The 19,068-nt window shown below is 38.2% G+C and overlaps 2 protein-coding genes across 2 annotated transcripts; one reads left to right on the forward strand and one right to left on the reverse strand.

Annotated features, from left to right (window-relative positions):
* The first annotated feature begins 718 nt into the window (after window positions 1-718).
* Window positions 719-8,453, forward strand: LOC132622491 (uncharacterized). The gene is made up of 6 exons (XM_060337106.1): window positions 719-1,063; window positions 1,969-2,148; window positions 7,018-7,099; window positions 7,172-7,279; window positions 7,422-7,580; window positions 8,014-8,453. The coding sequence occupies exons 1-6, from the start codon at window positions 812-814 to the stop codon at window positions 8,208-8,210; spliced, it is 978 nt and encodes a 325-aa protein (XP_060193089.1). The 5' UTR covers window positions 719-811; the 3' UTR covers window positions 8,211-8,453.
* Window positions 8,454-8,623: 170 nt separating this feature from the next.
* Window positions 8,624-18,317, reverse strand: LOC132622493 (beta-galactosidase 8-like). The gene is made up of 19 exons (XM_060337109.1): window positions 17,842-18,317; window positions 17,652-17,747; window positions 16,823-16,935; window positions 16,488-16,560; window positions 16,261-16,353; window positions 15,910-16,053; window positions 15,484-15,572; window positions 15,299-15,404; window positions 15,134-15,221; window positions 14,227-14,345; window positions 12,923-13,087; window positions 12,441-12,640; window positions 12,039-12,145; window positions 11,458-11,567; window positions 11,216-11,320; window positions 10,380-10,490; window positions 9,868-10,079; window positions 9,432-9,759; window positions 8,624-8,949 (listed from the first exon to the last, which is right to left on the reverse strand). The coding sequence occupies exons 1-19, from the start codon at window positions 18,016-18,018 to the stop codon at window positions 8,833-8,835; spliced, it is 2,553 nt and encodes an 850-aa protein (XP_060193092.1). The 5' UTR covers window positions 18,019-18,317; the 3' UTR covers window positions 8,624-8,832.
* Window positions 18,318-19,068: the final 751 nt, after the last annotated feature.

Raw genomic sequence — 19,068 nt, forward strand, 5'->3', positions numbered from 1 at the left:
AAAATGAAAAATGAAAAGCAAATCAAATCAAAACATTATTAGGGGTCGTTTGGTACGATAGGTAAGGAAAAATAGTCATGGGATAAATATTTAGGACTAACTTATCCCTTAATTGGTTAAGATGCTGAGGTAAGTTATCTCAATATTAAAAATAGTACAAGGATAAGTTATCCCTGGAATAACAATCCAACATCAATTATCTAGGATAAAACAATGAAAGTGACAAATATAGCCCTGAGGTGCCTCAAATCTCTTTTCTACTAAATAAGGTGGATGGTATTTTTGTAAACAAACGACTTTTTCTTAAAAATTATGCAATGCATGTTACTTTTAATACAACAAATTAAACAATCAATAAAAATAATTCCAAAATAACTAATCCTATAACTAATCCCAGTGTCTTCGAACCAAACGGCCCCTTAATGTTATCTTTTGGTTTGATTTGGATTTTGGCATTTCTCCTTAACACACTAGGATATGTATATATGTACGGTGACAGATTCAAAATTTTCATTTGAGTGTTCACATAAAAAGAAACTAAATCGGAGTATATTTTCATTTGAGTGTTCACATAAAAAGAAACTAAATCGGAGTATAATTTATTGAGAATATTTAAAAGTTAATATATGCATATAAATATAAAAAAAATTATCCGCCCCTGCAGTATGTATGAAAGAAAGTCGTGTAAGCCTCTCCAACTCGACACGAATAAGTACTTACACACATCATAGTCATTATCACTTCTCAGCAACCCCAAAAACCTTGTTAGTTCAGTGAGTTAACTCTCTGTAAAATTGATTTGTGATCAAGGATGAAGGCTGTAGTAATCACAAGTCCCGGTGATCCAGAGGTGTTGAAGCTACAAGAAGTGGAAGACCCACAAATTAAAGAAGATGAAGTGTTGATTAAAGTAGCAGCTACTGCACTTAATAGAGCTGACACCCTTCAACGCCAAGGTAAACACCCACCCCCTAAAGGTGATAGTGAATACCCTGGTCTTGAATGTTCTGGCACTGTTGAAGCTGTTGGCAAGGATGTTACTCGCTGGAAAATTGGTGACCAGGTTTGTCTGATTGCATTTCTATTTATAAATATGTCAGCTTTATTCTTGAATGTATAAGATTTGTCTAGTGAAATTGTCAGTTTTTTTCTTTTTCTTTTTCTTCTGAATTTGGGCTCAAATAGAGTGGAATGGATGTTAAGAATTTATGTAGCAGACCTAACTAGTCTAGAGTCGAGGCCTAATTGCTGTTTGGTATTGTTGAATTGGTAGTTTTGCTCTTGGTATGGCATAATGTAACATTGAGATTGTCTAAATTACTTACAATTTTTTGGAACCTAGGCGGACTTGGCTAAGATCAGAACAGGAAGGAAGCCAAAGCCATAAAGGAAATACCAACTAGTTTAGATTAAGGCTTAGTCATTTGTTGGTGCACTTATATTTGGTCCAGTTTTCGGCGAAATTTATTTGTTTTCGTTAAGAGTTTTGTATGTCAGTGTAGGGATTATTTATGAGTTAGAGAACCTTTTATGAGAATTGGAAAATAAAATGAGCCCCATTAGAGCAGAATGGATATAGATGATTAATATAGAAGACTCCACCTAGTTTGGGATTATGGGGTAGTTATTGTTGTTGTTGTTGTATGGTGTAGAATATTTCCATGGGGTAACATTCTATTAATTTTGTGGTGTTTGGTTTAACATAAATTTGGTAAAATTAAGTAGTGGTGGAAGTGGAGATAATTAAGTATCGAGGAGGGGAAATAAGGTTTATATCTTGATAAGAGTAAGGGCTCTGGAGTAGGAGTAGAGTGCTCAACGACCTCTGCTCTGGAGTAAGAGTAAGGTTTATCCTCTTATGAGCTTTTTTTTTTTTTTTTTTCGTGGATTAGGAGAGTACATTTCTATGAATTGGTTGAAAGGAAGTTTTATTTAGTGCATTGATGATGTAAAATCTTCACCTGATAGGTATGTGCTCTCATTGGTGGAGGAGGTTATGCAGAGAGAGTAGCTGTACCTACTGGACAAGTTCTTCCTGTTCCATCAGGCATTTCTTTACAAGATGCTGCTAGTTTTCCTGAAGTGGCGTGCACTGTTTGGTCGACAGTTTTCATGACGAGCAGGCTTTCCTCGGGTGAAACATTTCTGGTGATTAGACTGACCAAAGCTACTCTTTAATACGATTTCTTGTTAGCTGTAGTTCCTTTTTCTTTTATCTGTGTTGATTATCAGCCATTTAGTCAATTGGCACAATCCTTTGGTAGTATCTTCACAAAATCCTTGATTCCGTGGAATAAGCTCAAGGACATGAAATTGAAAGAGATTAATTCCGTGATTATTCTCATTGATTGAGTTGGTAAATATACCATAGTTACAATGTCCTATTAGGATACAAACTATACTAACCTAAAATAGAAGATTTACAAAATATTCTTTTACTACATATTTACACTATTTATCACACCCCCGCAGTCGAAACGGGAGGTTTACGAACGCTGAGACTGTCCCGAAAATCTTCAAATAAGACCTGTGGCAGTCCTTTAGTGAAAATATCGGCGAGCTGATATCGGGACGGAACATGAAGGACACGGACGTGGCCGCGCGCCACCTTTTCACGAACAAAATGTATATCCATCTCAATGTGCTTGGTGCGCTGATGTTGGACTGGATTTCCTGACAGGTAAATGACACTGACATTATCACAATAAACTAAAGTAGCCTTAGGGATCGGACAATGTAGTTCCAAGAGGAGGTTACCTATCCAGCATGATTCAGAGACAACATTAGCAACCCCCCTATATTCTGCTTCCGCACTAGAGCGGGAAAGAGTAGGTTGGCGCTTAGATGACCAGGATATCAAATTATCTCCCAAAAACACGCAATAACCCGACGTCGAGCGTCTGGTGTCTGGACATCCCCCCAATCAGCATCAGTGTATGAAACCAAATCAGTAACTGAAGATGAGTAGAGATGCAAACCATGATCAAGAGTACCCTGAATATACCGAATAATCCGCTTAAGAGCAAGCATATGCGTATCTCGTGGAGCATGCATATGAAGACAAATCTGCTGTACGGCATAAGAAATATCCGGTCTGGTGAAGGTAAGATACTGAAGAGCACCTGCAAGGCTCCGGAAATGAGTGGGATCGTCACACAGATCGCCAGAAGAGGCACTGACCTTCGGTTTAGTGTCAACCGGAGTGGAAGAAGGCTTACACGAGGACATTCCTGCACGTTCAATAATGTCCGTAGCATAACTTCGTTGTGATAGAAACATACCACCCTTGTGACGGGTCACCGCAATGCCAAGAAAATAGTTCAAAGGACCTAAGTCCTTCATAGCAAATTCTGAGCCAAGAAGGCCCATAATAGAACAGCGGAGAGCATTTGAAGAAGCAGTAAGAATAATATCATCCACATATAGTAAAATGTAAGCCAAGTGGTGCCCTTTGCGATAGATGAACAAGGAGTGGTCAGACCTGCTATTAGCAAAACCAATGGAAGAAACAAAGTCAGCAAATCTTTTACACCAAGCTCTCGGTGCCTGTTTAAGCCCATATAAGGACTTGCGCAACAAACACACATAATCGGGACGAGATGGGTCTCTAAAACCCATAGGCTGATGCATATAAACCGTCTCCTTGAGCTCGCCATGAAGAAATGCATTTTTGACATCCAACTGATGAACGGGCCAATGTTTAGATAGAGCTAGACTTAAGACAGTGCGGATCGTTGCTGGCTTCACGACCGGACTGAAAGTCTCACCACAATCAATGCCAACCTGCTGTGTTTTGCCATCACCTACAAGACGGGCTTTATGCCTCTCAAAATCACCATTAGACTTTTCTTTATGAGTAAAAATCCACATAGACCGAATAACATTCACATTAGGTGGACGGGGTACCAACTCCCACGTCTTATTTTTAATAAGAGCATCATATTCATCATCCATGGCCAATTTCCAATTCGGGTCACGTAGCGCATCCAACGGTTTACGAGGTATGGGGGACTTGGTAACCGCCGCATGTAGATTAAATGGGTGCTTGGGTTTGAAAATCCCGCGCTGACTACGAGTGACCATGCGTGTGTGGGTATTGGGCTGGACAGGTGGAGAAATGGTCGAGTTTTGCGGGGTGGTGGGAAGCTGGTGGGGGAGAGGGGCGGACTAGTCCTGCGTAGAGGACGATGGAGGCTGCTGCCCAGGTGGGGAGGGGTCGGCGTGGTCCTGAGTCACGGGCAGTGACGGAGGGGGACAGGGCAGCGGTGGAGGGCTGGCGGCTATATGATGGATCAAGTAAGGAGAGAGGTCATCATCAAGGAAGTCATAAGAGGTGGGAGCCAGAGTATGGATTTTGGAAAACGGAAATTGAGTCTCATCAAATAAAACGTGACGACAAATAATGATTTTATTTGAGGATAAATCAAAACATTTGTAGCCACGATGGTTTGGTGGATATCCCAAAAAGACACATGGAGTTGACCGAGGGTGCAACTTGTGAATAGTAGTAGACGGAAAAAGGGGATAACATAAACACCCAAAGACTCGGAGATGAGAATAAGATGGTTTCCGTTGGTAAAGGACCTCTAAAGGTGATTTGTGACCCAATAGCTTACTTGGTAAAATATTAATGAGATACGTCGCCATTTGCAATGCATGATGCCAAAAAGACGGAGGAATGGAGGCATGAGCAAGAAGAGTCCGGATGACATTATTTAGTGAACGATTTTTTCTTTCTGCTTTCCCATTTTGAGAGGATGTATGAGGACACGAAAGACGGAAAGACATCCCATTGGATGCACAAAATTTTCCGAATTGACTATTAGTATATTCCCTCCCATTATCACATTGAACATTCTTGATAGGACGTTCAAATTGAGTAAGAATATGGGTCTTAAAATCCATGAATTTTGAGTAAACATCAGATTTTCTAGCCAAAGAGAAAGTCCACAAATAGTTGGTAAAATCATCCAAAAACAGAACATAATAACGATGGCCCATAGAACTCAAAATTGGAGAAGTCCACAAATCACTATGAATAATGTCAAATGGAAACAAAGTTTCGGAAATAGAACTAGCAAATGGCAACTTAACATGTTTACTAAGAACGCAAGAATGACAAATACTAGATGAACTAGAACTATTACATTCAATGCTTTTATTACGCCTAAGAAAATCCAAAATAGAAGCTCCCGGGTGGCCCAAACGATCATGCCAACGGGTAGAAGACAAGGCAGCAAAAGTCGACGGTGAATTGGTGGAAAATTTGAAGGTGGACAATGGATAGAGAGCACCCCTACTATTACATCTCATGAGAGCCATCCCCGTTCGGAAATCCTTCACAGAAAACCCATAAGGATCAAATTCAACACTCACATAGTTATCAGTAGTAAATTTACGAACCGATATCAAATTCTTTATGAGTTTTGGCGCATGAAGGACATTGTTTAACAATAAAGGAGGGTTCGGGGGAGGCAATTTAGCATGACCACAACCTCGAATTGGAATTGAATTACCATTACCAACAACAATGCCAGTATTACGATTGCTCAAATTAAAATAAGACGAGAGAGTACCTTTTGTGGATGTCATATGGGACGTGGCGCCGGTATCCATATACCAATTCGAATCGGGTTGGTTCAACGTCATCGTGTGCATGGCCGATTCAATATCCGGCGGAGTCCATTGCGTCGGGGGGCCCGCGGCTGCATATGCCTGCTGCTGTGGTCGCGAGCCCAAAATGCCAGGCTGGGCCAGCGACCTCGGGCCAGACAAAGAAGATGGCGGCTGCCACTGCTGCTGTGGCCGAGCCCACTGCGTGGTAGGATACGGGCAAGGGGGAGCCCACTGAGGCATCCAACCCTACTGCCACGGTGAGGAGGGCTGTTGCCACTGCTGCTGGTCACTTGAGGAGCGTCCTCCACGGCGTCGGCTGCCACTGCCGCCGCCCGAACCACGGCCACTGCCGTTATTATTCCCGCCGCTAGAGCCGCGGTTTTTGTTGTTATTTTTGCCCCGATGATGGTGAGAACGACCAGAATTTTCCAGATGAGAAGAGTCATCAAAATCACGTTTGGAATTAGCCACCATAGCCGCGGGTGAGTCATCGTGCATTTCAGCCAACGCCTTTTCCTCAAGGCACAAACTTGACCGAGCTTCGGAGAATGGTGGAAGAGGCTTACTTTGGCGGATGTAGGTACCCAAATTCTTGTATGCCTCTGGGAGTCCAGCCACCAGTTGGAGAACGAGGCGGTTGTCGGTCACCGGAGCCCCCACACTCTTAAGTTGATCGGCCAAGGTCTTGAGACGTTGGCAATACGCCGAAGCGTTTGGAAAATCCCGCATCTTGACATGAGAGAAATCATGTTCCAAAGCAACGGCACGGGAGTTTTTGTTGTCTTGAAAAAAATTACGGAGGCGATCCCATGCCTCCTTTGCCGATAGGTCTTCTTCGATGATTGTATGCAATAAGTCCGTGGAGATGGTTGCATATACCCATTGAAGTACCGTGGCATCCAAAGTGGACCACAACTCCTTTTCGTCGTCGGTGGTAGGAGCCTTCTCCTTTCCGGTTGGCAGAATGTGGGAAAGGACACGGTGAGACTGGGCATGAAGTTTGAATAATTCGGCCCAAGCCGAATAATGATCCGTTTCCATCTCAAGAATGATTGAGATGTGATTCTTGATGTTGGAGACAGCCAAAGCAGGATGGAACTTGGTGTCTGCCATTGATGGAAGGGAAGAAAAATGGACGGAAATCGAAGAAGAAGAAGAAGAAGACGTCGGAGAATTAGGGCAGCGGAAGAGAAGGAAAAGAAACCCTAGTATCTGATACCATGAAAGAGATTAATTCCGTGATTATTCTCATTGATTGAGTTGGTAAATATACCATAGTTACAATGTCCTATTAGAATACAAACTATACTAACCTAAAATAGAAGATTTACAAAATATTCTTTTACTACATATTTACACTATTTATCAGAAATGACTAATAGCTACATGGGTTACTTTCAGATACATGGAGGCTCTAGTGGAATTGGTACCTTTGCCATTCAAATGGCTAAGTGCCTTGGGGTCAAAGTTTTCATCACAGCAGGTTCATGATGATATCTTATCTCATTCTGGAACTGAAATCATCCAGCTAACCGTGTCAAATCTTGTTAACCAGGAAGCGAGGAGAAACTTGCTGCATGCAAAGAACTCGGGGCTGACGTTTGCATCAATTACAAGACTGAAGACTTTGTCACACGCATCAAGGAAGAAACAGGAGGCAAAGGTAATCATTTCTCGTAGGCATCATTTGTTTTTCTGTCAAATATTACAATGGTTATCATATATCCCATGGGGCCAGTGGGCCACCACTTAATTTCGTTTCATGTGTTACGCTGATCATATTCTAATATCAATGTTCAACGCAGGTGTTGATGTCATACTAGATAATATAGGAGGTCCATACTTCCAACGAAACCTTGACAGCCTTAATGTTGATGGTAGGCTCTTCATTATTGGCTTTATGGGAGGAACAGTGACACAAGTAAATCTTGGCTGTATGTTAGCAAGACGCCTGACAGTGCAGGGTAAGCGTAGATGTGCTCTGATAGATCTTTTTTGTGAAATATATTCTTAAGCTTGATATGGTGAACTTGTTTGACCAAATACTCAAACAAGAATGCCGTTAGTGAACTGGAAGAGGGAAATTTTAAAATGCTCTACTGTAATTCCACTTTCTTTCTATTTCCCCCCAACTAGCTCAATGAGTGGGCGGAGAATGTACTCATATAGTTGCACATGCCATTAGATGACTTTAAGGTCTAGTATTCACTTGGACTTGGCGTGTAGATTATGTTGGTTAATGGGTATGCAATAGTTCTCAGTTGCAGCTGCAGTTCTAAGAATAAGCTCAAGAAACGAAGCAATTTAATTTCATGTAGTTTTTCTTTGAATGAATGACATGGACCTCATTTTGGATCTCGCTCAGTAGATTTTATGTGTATCTGTGACTTTCTGCAGCTGCTGGCTTGCGTAGCAGAAGCGCAAAAAACAAAGCTCAAATTGTGAGAGAAGTGGAGAAGAATGTTTGGCCAGCAATAGCAGCAGGCAAGGTGAAACCGGTGGTGTACAAGTACTTCCCTTTAGCAGAAGCTGCTGAGGCTCATCAGTTAATGGAAAGCAGCAAGCACATTGGGAAGATTCTGCTTACTGTCTAAATGTGTAAAAGAGACATGTTCTTGTTCTTAATGTTAAATAAGCTGTAAAAGCCCTGCTTCCAACAACCCCCCCCCCCCCCCCCCCCCTCTTCTCCCACGACACATCTACGCTTGTATTACTTGTAAAATTCCAATAAGACAAAATCTTTTTATTATATCCTGCTTTCCAATTTCTTTTTTCCGTGTGAAATAGATGTGCGTGTTTTACTGGTCCCTGTGGGGATGGATGGCTTGAGTACTTAATCTGGAGATCTTAAAATAGAATCCCAACTACAACATTTAGTTCAAGTCCATTTTAACCCCTTAGTTTCCAATTTCCTGTCTATTTCGAAGTTTAAAGTCCGAAATACAGATTGCAGAATGAATGTACGTGTCATTCCAGTAATAGAACAGAAGCCATGAACATATAGCTGAAAAAAGGGGGCAAAGGTTTTCATTTATTACTTTTTTGGATCATCAGACAAGTGGAATACTGAAGTATTATAGATTACAAGTTGCACACTCTAGCTGGCTCTGGTTTATAATACAGACCTTTACCTTTGATTGCCAGAAACAGAAAAAAATGACAAGAAGGTTACCATGCTAATCCAATGATTTCACCTCCTACCAGGACCATAGAATTTTATGATTCAGCACTGCAGAAAGCTTCGACAGCCAGGCTTTTTAGTACTCCAGGACATGGGTCACCGAGTTTAGCCATGGTGATATGAATGGAACATCCTGATTTGCCAAAACACCCCTGCATAGTCATTCAAGAATTTCAGATCCAAACATACGAGAATGGTGATTACTTTTGACACTTAAAACAAAATTGAGGTGTGTAAAAGAATCCGAGCATCCAAGCTATGGAATGGGCATCCCAAAAACCCGATAGAAACCATTATGCGACCCCCAAGGGTTAGGTGATGTATTCTTTGTGAAGAAATGGACCTCGGGTTTTAACCCAATCCTAAATCTAGCTTGAATCTGGCATGTGAAGAAAATGAACCCTGGGACTTAACCCCAAATTCTAGGTCATGAGAGGAGGATTGTCCAAGTTAATATTAGGAGATTACAACTCATTCCCTCAATTAAGGGGGTATTTAACAATTCACTGATAAGGTTTACATAATATTGGCTTAGTTCGAGCTCTAATGACAATGCTTGAGTGGTACATGGGAAATTTCTGTGGTCACCACTAATAGATGCAGAAAAAAAATGAAGAAATGCTAGTAATATTACCTGATGAACTATTGATAACACATCTAAATGACAACTCCCTTGAATGAATGCGCCACAATCTCCTTGAGGAGTTCCAAAGCTAGCAAAGTTAACTGCAGTAATAGTCCATCCTTGTTCACAATTCAGTCGCAATGAAGGTTCTTGAGATATACGATCTTCATCTGGCCTCCAAATATCAACGGGTGGAAGATCCGACTCAGATACATGAGCACAAATTTTTTGCCCAGATCTCGTAGAGAGAGATATTTTTGAAGGGTCACCGCCAAGCTCTTCATGCAGCACAAGCAGATTCTTTCCAGGCTTTAACCAACTGCGCGGTACATGGTACCTATATGAAGCTTTAATGGTTAGTACTTAGTCAGATCAATTTGCAAGAAGGATCATGACAATGCAAGGCATCAAGAGTAAAATGCACTAGCCGCTTCTATCTACTCACAACACTTGAGCAGGTTGACCACATTTCTTCAGACATTTCCATGAATCATAAGCTCCTCTATAGTCACAATTATCGGAACAACCAGTTGAAGGTGAACGATAAGACGACCAGTATCTCCCTACATGCTGCCCATTTACCCATGCTTGACCTTTACCCATACTGGAGAGATTTAGTGATACAGGACTTGTTCCTTCTGGAGGAGAAAATCTAACCTGGATATAAGAGATCAAGAATCAAGACAAAAGATACAACAGATGTAACATATTATCTATGTTCATCAGATGCTAATTGCAAATAAAGGGGCTACATGCAAGAGATTAAAGGCAAAAATAGCATTGAGGACATATACAAGAAGGAACTAATGACCACCCTTGCCTTCTATAACGGGAAATGGGGAATGGAGAGACACACCAGCATAGGCATTAACTATCACTCTACTCCTCATAAGGTACCTAATAATAAGCAGTTGACACAAGGACTAGTGAACCAGAAATACAAGCAATTCTACACACCTTGTACCATATCAAACTCTGATTTATTGGGACAGAATTCCCCTGAATCCACAGCGAGCTATTTGCACGGCTAACTTTATCAAGTCCAAGATACTCACCTTCAAGTCCTACCTGAAAAATAAGCAAAGCTCAAGTTATCCTAGGATCTTATTAGAACAAAGTCATAACCTTTCAAAATTTACAGAGAAGAATATAAAGCACCCCCTCCACCCCCAAGAGAATCCGCAAAAAGAAAAAGAAAGCCTGCAATCAACATCTATTCTGTCCTTAGTAAGCTTGTTTTTGCAAATATAGGATGACCATGAAATTGTAGGACGTATTTCCACAATCAGTTGACAAAATATAACTCAACTATTGCCCTTTCTATCTTTTGGTTGCAGCAGATGTGCTGACCTCAGCTAGTATGTTAGGAGAACTCTCAGTTATCAGAAGCTAAAATTATAGACTTTCTTCCTGTAAAGCACAACTGTTTGTACTGGACTTCGAAGTAGTCTGAATGTAATCACATCGTACTTTTGATATGAATTTTGTGGATAATGTTATGCTGCTTCATTATGCCTTTTCAAAAATATTTCTAATGTTCTTGTTAGAAGATACCTTTGAGGCACTGTCACGCATCTTTATTAGATTTTCACTTGTACTTCTTTTGTCCCTTATCATATTACCTAGTTTGGTTTAAGTACTCAAATAGATTTTCTTTTTGGCATTTGAATTACTTGTACCTCTAGAATAATAGTTAGGAAGCTGAAATCATATTTAAACAAGAAAGTTAAATTATTAAGACGGGATAGCATGGCAAAATAAAAAAGATTTATGTTAAAATAATCATCAAGAACCTGGTAGGTCCATCCTGTAGAAGAAAAATTCTTGGAATTCTTCAAATCGCTGAACATAACAGAAAATACCCCTGCTCCAGAGATGTCAAACCACGGCCCATAGTTCTGGTGAATCACATAATAAATGAGTACGAAAAAATGTAACCAAGCAAATAATATTCATGATGGGAAATAACTACTACAATAATATGAGTTTCCACATGCAAAGTATTGGAAAAGCCTATTTACTGAGATAGACTTACCTGCAAACCAACCATCATGCTCAATATGTCCACTGTGTTGTTTCCTTGCTTAAGATGGATCTTTTTACTTATAACAAAGCTTGCATCATCGTGATTACCGTAGCCAAATCCTGAAGAAGGCACCAAATAGATGTCAGTTAGTGAATGCATGATAGACATGGAGGCTTGCAGATGCTGAATACAAAAGAGATTTAATGGTCAGCTGTCTTAGCACTCATAATGGAACCATATTCCAATTCCGGATAGAAAATCAAAATCGTGTCTGAGATACCATCTCAAATCACAGAATAATCTTATATAAGAAGCACTTCTATGTAGTCTTAATGGAATGCTGAAGGTAAAATTAGGTATATTAGTCTTCTTCTTGGTTCTGTTGAGTTGCATGAACCACCTCATCCAGAGCTTTATCTATCATATAGGTGAACTAGGACTTTTACGTGCTCTAATACCATGTATGAACAGCTTCATCAAAAATCTCAATCTATCAGAAAAGTACACTTTCACGTTGCTGTTAAGATCACGTTGGAATTTCTAAGTTATTAAACACGGTTGAGGAAGTAGAAATTAGATGAGATAGTTACCCACGGATTTCTTGTTTACAAAAACAAGAGCTGCATGTCCTAAGCTTCCAATAATTAACTGCAATTCTTTTACTTTTCTCTTCTCAATGTTCTCCTCCACATTTATACTGGCAACAGAAAGAAAAAACAACGTAGGGATATTACATCAATGAAGTAAAGAGCTTATTGTATCGGACAAATTACTAAACCAGCGAAACCAAGCTTGGGATCTTAACAAAATAAAATAAACCGCTCTACCAAGATTATCAATTTATTTTAACAAATGAAGAATATGGGTATGCCCTTTAGTTTCTCGGGGAAGCCAAATATTATCATCTTCACTGACTATCAATCCCCCAATCAGATTCTTTAGTATAGAAATATAAAATAGCACCGATAAGTGAAGGAAAACTAATTAATTACCTTGTAGTATACCAAAGGAAATCACTGGTATCTTTTGTTGTATTTATCTGCTCCAGTAAGTGTGATGCTGCAAATGAATTATTATTCCCAATACCAACTTTTTCTTTGTACCAGCCCCAAGCATCTGACTCCATGGAATTTTCAATTGTGACTGTGTTGTGAGTAAATTCTGCACTTCCAGTTGTTTTTTGTGAAACAACCTTTCTCCATTATGAGCAAAGGGAAAAACTTTTGTAAAATAACACTTCAATAAAGCTTCTTAAGAATGAGTTATTTTTTCATAGTTTCATGTTATAAGCAAGGTGATCAGGATATTCTATGCATTTCTAGTGGAACAGATAATAGATAAAGGTTAACCGTGGAAATATATCATTGCTCATACGATGCCATAATAGCACCCAAATCATAGAGGGGATCCTCCAAACAGATAAAACGCGACATTGTGAGTAGGAAAAATTAATGTACATATGTGAAAGCAGTACCTTCGCCGTGTTGAATATGACATTCTTGCAGTCTGGAAGAATGCTAACAGACCAAGCAGGAAGAAAATATGACTTCCCATTAAATGTAACATTTGCATCTGAACTGTTACCATAGTTAGCAAGGAAGGCTGCACAGTCATTGGAGGTTTTGTAGTATACATGTGCCTGGCAGACATTTCTGATGTGTCACAATTAAAAGAACAAGTGACATTTATCCAACATTAAAGAATATATTCATTGGCTGGCAAAAAGCTAATTCAGATCACTCTAATGATGAAAAATTATATATCCAGCCCACAGCTGTGCAGGAAGTGTTAGAATCCCAGGGTTAAGTGTATGAGCTGAAGTTTTCTTGTATGTTCTCTTTTAGCTAGCTACTAGGGCTGAGTTAGGCATCAGGTCCATTTTCTTCACGTTTTGTAGAAATGAAGTTGGGTTAAGATTCAATTTTTAGTGTTATCTACCTTTAATCTATTAAACAGCTGAAATCTGGAAGACATCTCACTATGTAAACCTGTTAACCGGTTTGAACCGGACTGGACCAGTAACCCGTTAACAAACCGGCCGGTTTCCAGTTAAAAAACAGGAACCGGCCACCGGTTCCGGTTTACCGGTTAAAAACCTGAAACCGGAACCGGTCCGGTTCAAACACGTCCAAAACCTCTTTTTTTTTTTGTTTTTTGTATAGTATATATATATTATAGTATTTATTAGTATATTGTAGGTATATTTACATATGTTATATAAGTTTATAAGTAAAGTTTATATATTTACTGAATAACAGGCTAACAGCAAGTCAGCAATACAGCATATACGTGTGTATATATATATATATATATATATATATATATATTAAGTTATATGCTTAAGTTATACTACATATACCTAAAATATATTAAGAATATACTTATATATATCAATATACTTAGGTTATATAACTTATATATATATATATATGTTTAAGTTATATGCATACTATATATATAGTTATAAGTTATATATATATATATATATATATATATATATATATATATATATATATATATATATATGTGTGTGTGTGTGTGTTTAAGTTATATGTATACTATATATACTTATAACTTATATATATGTACTATATATAGCAGCCCAACGGCTACAATTTAAAAAAAAAAAAAAATTAATTCGACCGGTTTAACCGATTTCGGTTCCAAAAAAATAGAAACCGGAACCGGTTGAACCGGTTCCGGTTTTACCGGTTCGGTTACCAGTTTGAACCGGTTTACCCGAACCGGTTGACGGGTTTATCACTATGTATCGTTTACCTCAAGTTCCAGACCAAAGGACAAATGAATTGGATCTGCATTGACCAAATACTCTTCACAATCTTTTATCGCCTTGTGTAAGTCGCGCAGGTGTCCCCACTTTGGCTGACTTATGAAACCTGTATCAAGTATGTTTGATTAGATTGAGAACCTTAAAAAGCAGCTTCAAGAGATGCTTATTACAGGTGTCAAAATGGGTTGGCCCAGCCCAGTCCGAAAGGGCCAAAGAATTAAATGGGCTAGGACGGGCTGATTCTTTTAATTGAAGGGCCTGCAAAATGGCAGTCCAACCCAGCCCTAAGAGGGCCGTGGGCTAGGACGGGCTAGCCCTTTAAGCTTTTTTCTTCTTTCGAAATAACATTTTCTAAGTGATTTTTGGTACAATTTGAACATGAAACTTTTGCATTATGAAATAGAAGAAACTTTTGCAATATGAAATAGAATCTTCTACCATCCACTCTTGCGCAAATCCATATCATAGAAGAAAAAATTCAAGAGAACAAATATAAATTATTATTTTTAATCACTAATTCAGATCACCTTCAAAAGAAATTAAACATAATATAAATTTTACGACTAAAAAGTATTACTCCAGTTTCTAATTACTACTTAGTAGTAATTACATTCTTTTTTCTCATTACTATTTATTTTTTTATTTAATTTACTTATATTTTTTTTTAAATTAATTAATTATTATTATTTTCTGGCCTCAAGGGTTGGCGTCAGCCCAACCCTTGAGGTCGGCGGGCCAAGAGAGGCTGGGCTTTTGAACCTCACTTCTATAAAATCTTAGCCCAACCCTACTTAAATAAAGGGTTAGGTTGGGCCGGCCTCGCGGGCCAAGCCCATATTGACAGCTCTACTTGTATATATCAAATTGCTTCTTATTTTTATGACATGGTCATACCATACTCATCTATGGGGGCATCATAGTCGTAGCTTGTTGCTACTAGAGGGCCTCCTGCCGTTCGACCAAAATTGGTGCCACCAAAGTACTAAATAGAAAAGGCAGAATTAAATCCCAAAAGTAACAAGAGTCAAGAACAACATGAGGAAATTAAGAGGCATTTACCATGTAATAATTTTGAAATGTACCACCAGTTTCAAAAAAGCGTGCAACAGCAAAAGCTAAGTCTTCAACAGGTCGATAGGGAACAGGATAACCAAATGCAAGGAACCTGCAAACGAAACAACACCTTGAAATTTTACTATCCTCAGTCAGAGTTCCTGAGGATAGTAAAAAGGAGGAAGATTTACCATCCAACATAGTTTTCTGTCCACATCTTTGGCTTGGATGGGGAATTTGGAGTAAAGCGATCACAATAGAATCCATTACATGTATTTATCTGCATAATCAACATGTTTGCAGTTATTACTTAAATTATAAATGTCCTTCTTTTGACTGTTGGCTTAAGAAGCAAAACTATTAATGGTAACATCACCAGGAAGTTACTCTCAGATATTTTATGCAGAACTAACATCAGCAGGAAATTTAGTTCAAAAGGTCTTGAGCTGCCTGAACTTTGTAACATACTATAATATCTATTCTAAACAGCAGTTTAGCAATATCCTACTAATAGCTAAGAAAATGCTTCTGACACACTGCAAATAGTATGGATTGCGGAGGAATGGATAGTAAGGTAGTAGGTGGAATATGCCATCATGAATACCATAAACACTTACAACTGAATCAGGTGCATCTTCTTGCGCACACATCACCCAAGGAACGGTTGTATTAAGACTAACAGCAGTTTCTGCAGCCCATTTTACATACAGTTCTCCACTGACTCCATATGCCCACTCAACATTTCCATACTCATTTTCAACCTGTTAAGTGGATAGATCACTGATTAACACCAAAAAAGAGCAAAGAGAAGAAATGGAAAAAGAGGATAGCGAACTATCAACTAATAAGAGTGTACTATTCAGGATCCAGGAGGAAGATGTAAAATACAACAAAGATATCCATTATCAAAAAATTGGAAAAGAGTGTGATGGTGAAATATCAAAAAAGAAAAGAGAGGATTAAACAACCTGAGCGAGAATAATTGGACCTCCTTGTGTAGCAAAGAGGTTCTCATCCTTCATAAGATTAACAATCTTGGCAAGAAAGAGCTTCATTTCATTCTGCATTGAAATCAATACAGGTTTCTTCAACTAATAACATATAATAGTACTGAATATTTGAAAGAAAAAACAGAAAAGCTAAAAGAGGACACGGTGAATAGCTGTCCAAAGCTAAATATAAAAAACTAGTCAACACTTTCCTTAAAAGGTTCATTGGTTGTGCGAAACTGTATTCCAGGGATAAAATGTAGCCACATTGGAAAGCCCCTGCTCGGATAAAATAGCGGAGCTATTAAACAAAAAATTTAAAACCTTGTTAAGATGTGCATTATAAAAATAAGAAAATGACTGTCCTTAATCCACTGGTGGAGATGAATCACTGCCTTTTTTTCTATATATGGAAACTTTGCCGTGAAGTGCACAAATAAGTTAATGAAATGAATCTGACAACTTTAGAGAATAACAAGTTTTTAGCTACTATCACAGTTCAATGAACCGGGAAAAATAGAGTTTGCCTTGATGAACTAACCCATAGTTCCATTCAGCACAGGCATATGGACCAATTCGGAGATGCACGTATAGGCCAGCTTCTTGCACTGTCTTCACAAACCGTACAAGGTCAAACCTGCCCTTGAAGTAGTACTGTTGTAGTTGGAAGTATAATTACTTATGGAGAAAATGAGAGGAGAAATTTTTAACAACAGCAATATGCAACGAGTCACGAGACTACTATACACTGCTCTATATGTCTAACAAACCGCTTTGTCCCAGATGAGGTAACACAACTTTATATGAGTTGCTAAATAGATAGATATTCTGCATTCAGAGATGAGAAAATAAAAGTTTGAATATGAAGAAGCACCAGAAACCGAGTATTCTAGATCCAAATCACATTTCGTAAAAGCTAAGGCAAGTAGCAAGAGTATCATAATAAGCTCAAAAAGACAAAACATGCTATAGCATGTAAATGTCCATGAAAACCTTATCATCTATGCAGCAAGCTAGCAATTTTTTGCAGCAATAAAGAAAAAGCAAACAACATAAACCAAGAAGTACATGAACCTAGTGACAGTTTATGCATCAGAAAAGCTTTTCTAGCTACTTAACGATTCTTTTGTAGTGAAACATCAAACTAAACAACTATATGAATCCTCACTGTCCATATCGCTCCATTTAAGCTCATCTCTGTCCAATATTATATGAAGCTTTTGAAGCAAAACTGAAGTACAGTAAATACCAACCGTGAGCATCATAAGAATGAATAATCAGATTTTGTGTTAACACTTCAACACAGGTAATCTTTTATTAATGAAAAGTTGTATTTAAAGCTGTTTACCAAAATTGAAAGAAGTTCATACCTCCCCTTTGACTGGTTCATGATAATTCCAGAAAACATAACTCTCAATCACGTTCAATCCTCCTTCCTTAGCCTTCCTAATGATCTCTGGCCATATCTACATTCAACAAGAAAACACCCTAAAACCATATCACATAATGTGCCATATAGTAATGTTAGTATAATCTAAGAAGTAAGAAGATAATACTCACTTCAGGGGTAGTTCTTGGATAATGTATTGAACCTGATTGCAAAATTCTCCTCTTTCCATCAATAACCAATGCCTTGTGATCATACGTTACTGTCATTGAAGCCCCGCTTTCAAAATAATAGCCTTCAAAAACTAATACCATAGACAAAACTATTACTAACAATTTCTTTCTTTCCATAATTCAGCTGGATGGTCACAAACAAGAACAGAGCACTGACTTTATAACATCCAGTTATTATTCTGGACCAATAATTGTTGTAAGGATGATATTGTCCTTAGTAGGTGTTGGCATTGAAAATGATGAATCTTTCTTAGTTTTTTACCCAGAGGTGATGATGACTATGTACCAATATTGGATTCAAGTGATGTCTCTAGTACTGATAAAGCCCAGTATATTTCAAGAACTAGACTACAAAATATAAAACAAGAGAAATGTCAAAATTCAAGAAGCTATGCGGTTGGATAACACTTTATTGAATCAGAGAAAATGGGGGACCAAGTATGTAAAGAATTTAGGTTGTATATATACTATGTTAAATACGAGTTTAACTAATATCCACCGAATGTGCAAAGTTTTTTTACACAATCAGGCAACTTTTAAGCCTATAACCAGTAAATTTCAAATGTTTTCACTTTTTCAATATCTGATTTTTAAATAAGGAAAATAGTAATATAAGGCAACTTGAACTCTACATTAACATTTATTCTCAGAATCTGTTTAGAATTTTTACCTTATTTACCAAAAATTCAAGTATTTCGTCATCTCTTCTTTGTTTTCATTACATCCAGTTTTACAATTTATTTATTGTTTCAAACTATTAAAGCAAGAACCAGCATTTGTTGAAGAAAAAGTTATAGCGTTATGACCCCTTATTCATGTTGAAAGAGTATGTTTATGATTATGATCTGTATATCAATAAGATTTAAATAAAAACATTGCAATGTGTGAAGAGGTTGAGATTGGATACAAGAAAGCTGATAGACTGATTGAAATCGTAGGAATCTTTTACTGAAAGTATACATCAATGGGCTGATGCATGAATCAGCCTTTAGTAGTTGAAGTTCAAAAGTTAGTTAACTGTTTCCATTAGTTAGTTGGGTAATTCAATCAAATGACTTGTAGACAGTTGTAATCAGTTGTTAGTTCTTTTTTTTTTTTTTTTTTTTTTTTGTGGCTTCCCACCCGGTGTCTGGTACAGCATTGAAGTCCGACTATATTCGGATTCGC

The sequence above is a fragment of the Lycium barbarum genome, chromosome 12 (assembly GCF_019175385.1).
Source record: "Lycium barbarum isolate Lr01 chromosome 12, ASM1917538v2, whole genome shotgun sequence".
Taxonomy (NCBI): Eukaryota; Viridiplantae; Streptophyta; class Magnoliopsida; order Solanales; family Solanaceae; genus Lycium; species Lycium barbarum.